At 38.4% G+C, this 4469-nt stretch overlaps 1 protein-coding gene across 3 annotated transcripts in view; it reads right to left on the bottom strand.

The window, feature by feature from the left end:
- Nucleotides 1–4469, bottom strand: part of LOC101854318 — a 65748-nt gene that overhangs the window by 52041 nt on the left and 9238 nt on the right. For 2 of the 3 annotated variants that reach the window (XM_005096191.3, XM_035969175.1), the window contains exon 1: nt 2670–3641. The exons of the other annotated variant lie outside the window; for it this stretch is intronic. In XM_005096191.3, coding sequence (XP_005096248.1) covers nt 2670–3290 — 621 coding nt within the window. In that variant the 5' untranslated portion in view covers nt 3291–3641. Of the gene's footprint in view, nt 1–2669; nt 3642–4469 lie in introns of those variants that run through there. 3 annotated transcript variants of the gene reach the window in all.

The raw sequence follows: 4469 nt of genomic DNA, 5'->3' as shown, positions 1-4469 counted from the left end.
GAAAAAAAAATCACCCTCCTGCCCCACATTGTAGCTAGGCGTTCACGGCAGAAATTTCTGTACCCTCCCCCCCAAACCCCCAAAAAAGGCCTTTGGGAATCCTTTAAGCGTCGACTTCCCGATAATTGGAACATAAACAGTGTGCCCACAGACATGGTGAAAGGTTACACACATAGTACCACGTCACCAGCCTCTCTCACTCCCTGTGGCACCGCTAGTGGCTTGAAACATTAGGCCTAATTAACAAACAATAGACAATGGGTCTAATCTGGAGTCGAGTATCTCGTCTGCAAGAGTTCATCCGTCCGCCCGCCTCTCTGTGAATAAAATTGTGGAGCGGACCTAAGAAACGGAGTGACTTAGGCTAAGGCTTGAGGTCCGCAGTCCACTCGCTGAGAGAGTAAAATTGTGGTGCGGACCCAAAAAACGAACTGTCTTGAGTTTCGCAGTTCACTCTCATGGCCGTCCGTTACCCGCTCGCTCAGACTGAGTCCGCAAGTAACGAACCCGTCCGTCCGCTCGCCCCAACTCTACCTAGAGGGCACCTGTTTCATTCATACGATAAGCTTTGTCTCCTGATTTACATGTGAAATTCGTTTCGTAAAGTATAACATATTGTATTACAAAAGAAAGGAAATTAAAACAAGAATGTGAAAAAACTGAATAGTTTGGTGAAAACAATGACATCATTTCCAAAAGTCTGGACTAGAATAGTTCGAGTATTTATAGAAGCACACAGTCAAGATGATGATACAGCTTGTTATAGTGACAAGGAAGATACTGAATTGATCAGTCAGCTTGTTGTAGTGAATGAGTTAAAACTTGTCTTAATCCAAATAAATGTATTTATTCTTTCTCAGGATAGTCACACATTAAGAAGCAAGTAACGTCCTATAACTGGAGTGTAAGCATGAAGACAGCTTTAGTGAGAATATCAATTTGGCCATAGTAGAAATTTGGACTAATATTTTTTTTCCTTTGAATTCACATTTGCAAAAATATGACTACATTCTTATAGGGATAACTTTTCATCTGTAGAAGATACCAATTTTTACAGCATCCGAAATATTGAATAATTGACTGTCTTTGATTGAACGTGTAGAGATGTTACTCCAGGCAAGACTGAAATTTCCTCACTACCATCGCGTATCGGAGAATGGGAGAAAAGGGGAAGGGTGGGGATAGGCGCCTGTGACATTTAATCCATACGGCTTTAGTTCTATTTAGAAATATGATAGTAGCTGTACCAACAAACTATTAGTTTCACAAGGGAAGAAGTAGGGACTTATAGGGTAAGGACAAAAAGAGGGAGATGTAATTGTACAATCCTATACATAGTAGGCTATATTGTGTCTGTCGCGGTGGAATCAGACGCTGGTTAATTTTTGGCCATATCGTGTTATTAGAATATTCTTACTTAACCCTTTGAGCCCTTGCCAACGGTACACCAGTGGCGCTTAAAACTGCTCGTATGCCAAGCCACCGGTACAGTGGTGAGCGACACCCCATCCACCATCCCGGCTCACCTGAGACAAAATGCGTACGGTAAACAGCGTTTACTATACAAGGCGTTGTTGATTATTTTGAAGATCCTTCTGAATTAGATGCTATTAAAGACAAGGACTACCCTGAGTGGGATAAATGATGTGATTCTGATGATCATATGAATGTTAGTAATATATCACTCAGAAGTTCAGGCAGAGGGGATTGGTAGCCTTGGGAGGTAAGCCTGTTCATCTACCTTTCTTTGGTGAAAGAAATATAAATTTATCTTAAATAGAAGTTGATATATTTGCGACTGAAGCAGGTAGGGGGTCCTTTGATGTTTTCTTCTCTTTAAGTGAAAACCTGAACACTTTCACAAGTATAGAATTAGCTCCAAATTTTTTTTTAAAGTACAGATTTTCAAGGGTGAAAGGTCAAGCTATGCCACTGCGCTTTCTGTTGTGTTAAATCAATACACTTGCCAGTCTTTTTATACAGTACAGTAAATTGTTCACAATTGAAAAGCTCATTATAGGACGTACAGTCGTTATAGCGAAGATGAAGCAGCAGCTCAAACTTATACAAAGTCAAAATCTCATAAACATGTTAAGACATAGTAAGATTTGACAATATACAAGTGTCAAGTAAAACTATGATAGAATGTTAGAGATAGCTGAACAGACCACAAAAGATGTTACAGAAAGAAAATTATGAAATTGAGAAAACATCAATGTGTATATTAATGTAGCCTACAAACTCATATGGATGGGGAAATTGCTTGCAACACGTCGTATCTTAACTAAGCTGAATTTTTCTTTGATACTACGTAGGCCTACAGGTACAAGGCTTATCCAGTGTATGTACATTTTTACGACTCTGTACTTTAAGTGCATGAAGAAAGCAAATTGTGTTCTAGATCTACACACATTAGATCTAGTTAGACTATATATGTATTGAATGTGCAGAATATTTCAAATTCATAATTTAATAATTTGTACACTACGCATGCCAGTTTCAATTAGTCACAATGATTTATAAATATAATAAGTTAATTATTAGAGTTTAGCAACTGTGATAATGATTACATCTACAATAAGAAAAAAAAGTGTAAGCTAAATCTAACAGAAATAAACTAACAGTTTTTCTACAAGTTGTGTTTTTTTCTCATTGATAAAAAAACTTACAAGCTTTTTCTGTCGTTGTATATGTTGTTGCTGTCTTGTCATAAAATCCGAGCCAAGGCTCTCTACAATCTTTATGCTGGTTGAGCTAACTTTGGGATGAAATGTGAAAACAGATTCGTCCAGCTGTTTCGATGGTGCAACACTGAATTCCAGTCCTCCAGTATGACTGCTCATATCTTTGTCTGGACCATAATCTGCGAGCATTGCTGAGTTCTCGGCTCCCTCCAATTCAGAAATTGCTTTCTCATCTTTCAACTCATCTGTTGTATCAAGAAGATGACTGACTGGAGTATGGGATGGGGTGTGATCAAGGTGGGGCAAGATAGTTTTGTTTGGCTGGCGAACTTTCTTGATTATGTCAGCACCAACATTGACACTGTTTCGTTCTGATTCCTTGATTGTATCATTAGTTACACTATCCACTGGAGATGTGATACCTTTCAGAGGCTCAAGATTCGCATTTCTAGACCTGGTTCCCAACATATAATGAGGTAAGCCGGAGCTATCCTTCTTGGATCCCTTTTCTTTGTCCAACTTTTTGTTGGACCTAGAAGAGGAGTTTGAATTTAGCATAGACTCTATTTGACCGCCCTCATCACCTATTGATTGCTTTTTACCCATGACATTTTGAACAAAAAAAAGGGTAACAAAAAAGAGAACTGCAATGACTAACAGAACAGACTGAAACTCAAAACCAAACGGCGACAATACTAAGCTTGGAATTGGAGTTGAGAAAGTAGTATTGTTGGCATGCTACGACGTTCCCGTTCCCGCACGATCTGTCATCATTCCAGAGTTTAAATGCTTTTTCCGTTGTTCTTTTCAATCATCGAGGACAATAAGTAAACACTCATGAACGCCACAACGCGACTCCAGCAATACAGTAACGAAGGCAGCCATTTGTCAATACTTTGACAAAGTTCTGGCTACTTTCGAAGTTTTGGAGCAGTGGCGTCCTATCGTCGTCATGGAACCCGCCATGTTTTTTTTAACTCTCGTTTCGTATCTCGTTTTTTTGTGTGTGCGTTTTTTTTAAACTCTTCACTTCATTATCAAAATGTATAGCTATGATATCTTTTATCTATGTTATAGACATTTGATATGCAAAAATTAGATAAATTATACAATGATCAGAAAAAGTAGACAGATTATTGTTTCAAGGGGCATTATGGAGTCAGGATTATTTCTGCTCTATGTAATCTTCTTGTCACAAAGAGCGCTGGTGTTCTTCTTTACTTGTTACTTTCTACAGCTTCTTTTTACTTTAGTTATTAATTGTTTGCTTTATTATTACTGTTGGTGTTTTTGTTGCTGCTACTGTTACTTGTGACGCTGTTGAATTAAGTCTTGTTTTATTCACTGATTTCGACTCACCCTTTCTTTTCTGCTTATCTCCCCCCCCCCCTTTTCTCCTTTGAGCCTGTTCCTTTTCCAATAATAATATGCTTTTTCTCCTCCTTTTTTTCTTCCTGTTAGTTTTAGAAATAGTTTTACGGCACTTGCAGCATAATTAAGTTATAGGTACAACTGCTGAAAATTAGAGGTGTTACAAGGGAGTAACAAATACAAATCAGAAAGAATATAGATAAGAACGATAGGTGCTTGATAGGAAAGAAAGATCAAACCACAGAAGTGCAGGCCGCCAGCCACCCATGTATTTTTCTCTTTCAAGAGGGAAAAAACCAACAATATACAAAAAAAAAGCAACAACAACAACAACAGCAACAACAACTACAGCAACAACAACAACAGTAACAACAACAATAAAAAACAACAACAGCCCCCCCCCCCCCCCCCCCC

Source organism: Aplysia californica, unplaced genomic scaffold, assembly GCF_000002075.1.
Source record: "Aplysia californica isolate F4 #8 unplaced genomic scaffold, AplCal3.0 scaffold00123, whole genome shotgun sequence".
Classification (NCBI taxonomy): domain Eukaryota; kingdom Metazoa; phylum Mollusca; class Gastropoda; order Aplysiida; family Aplysiidae; genus Aplysia; species Aplysia californica.
Note: the sequence above shows the minus strand (reverse complement) of the source record. Positions and strands in the feature narration are given on the sequence as shown.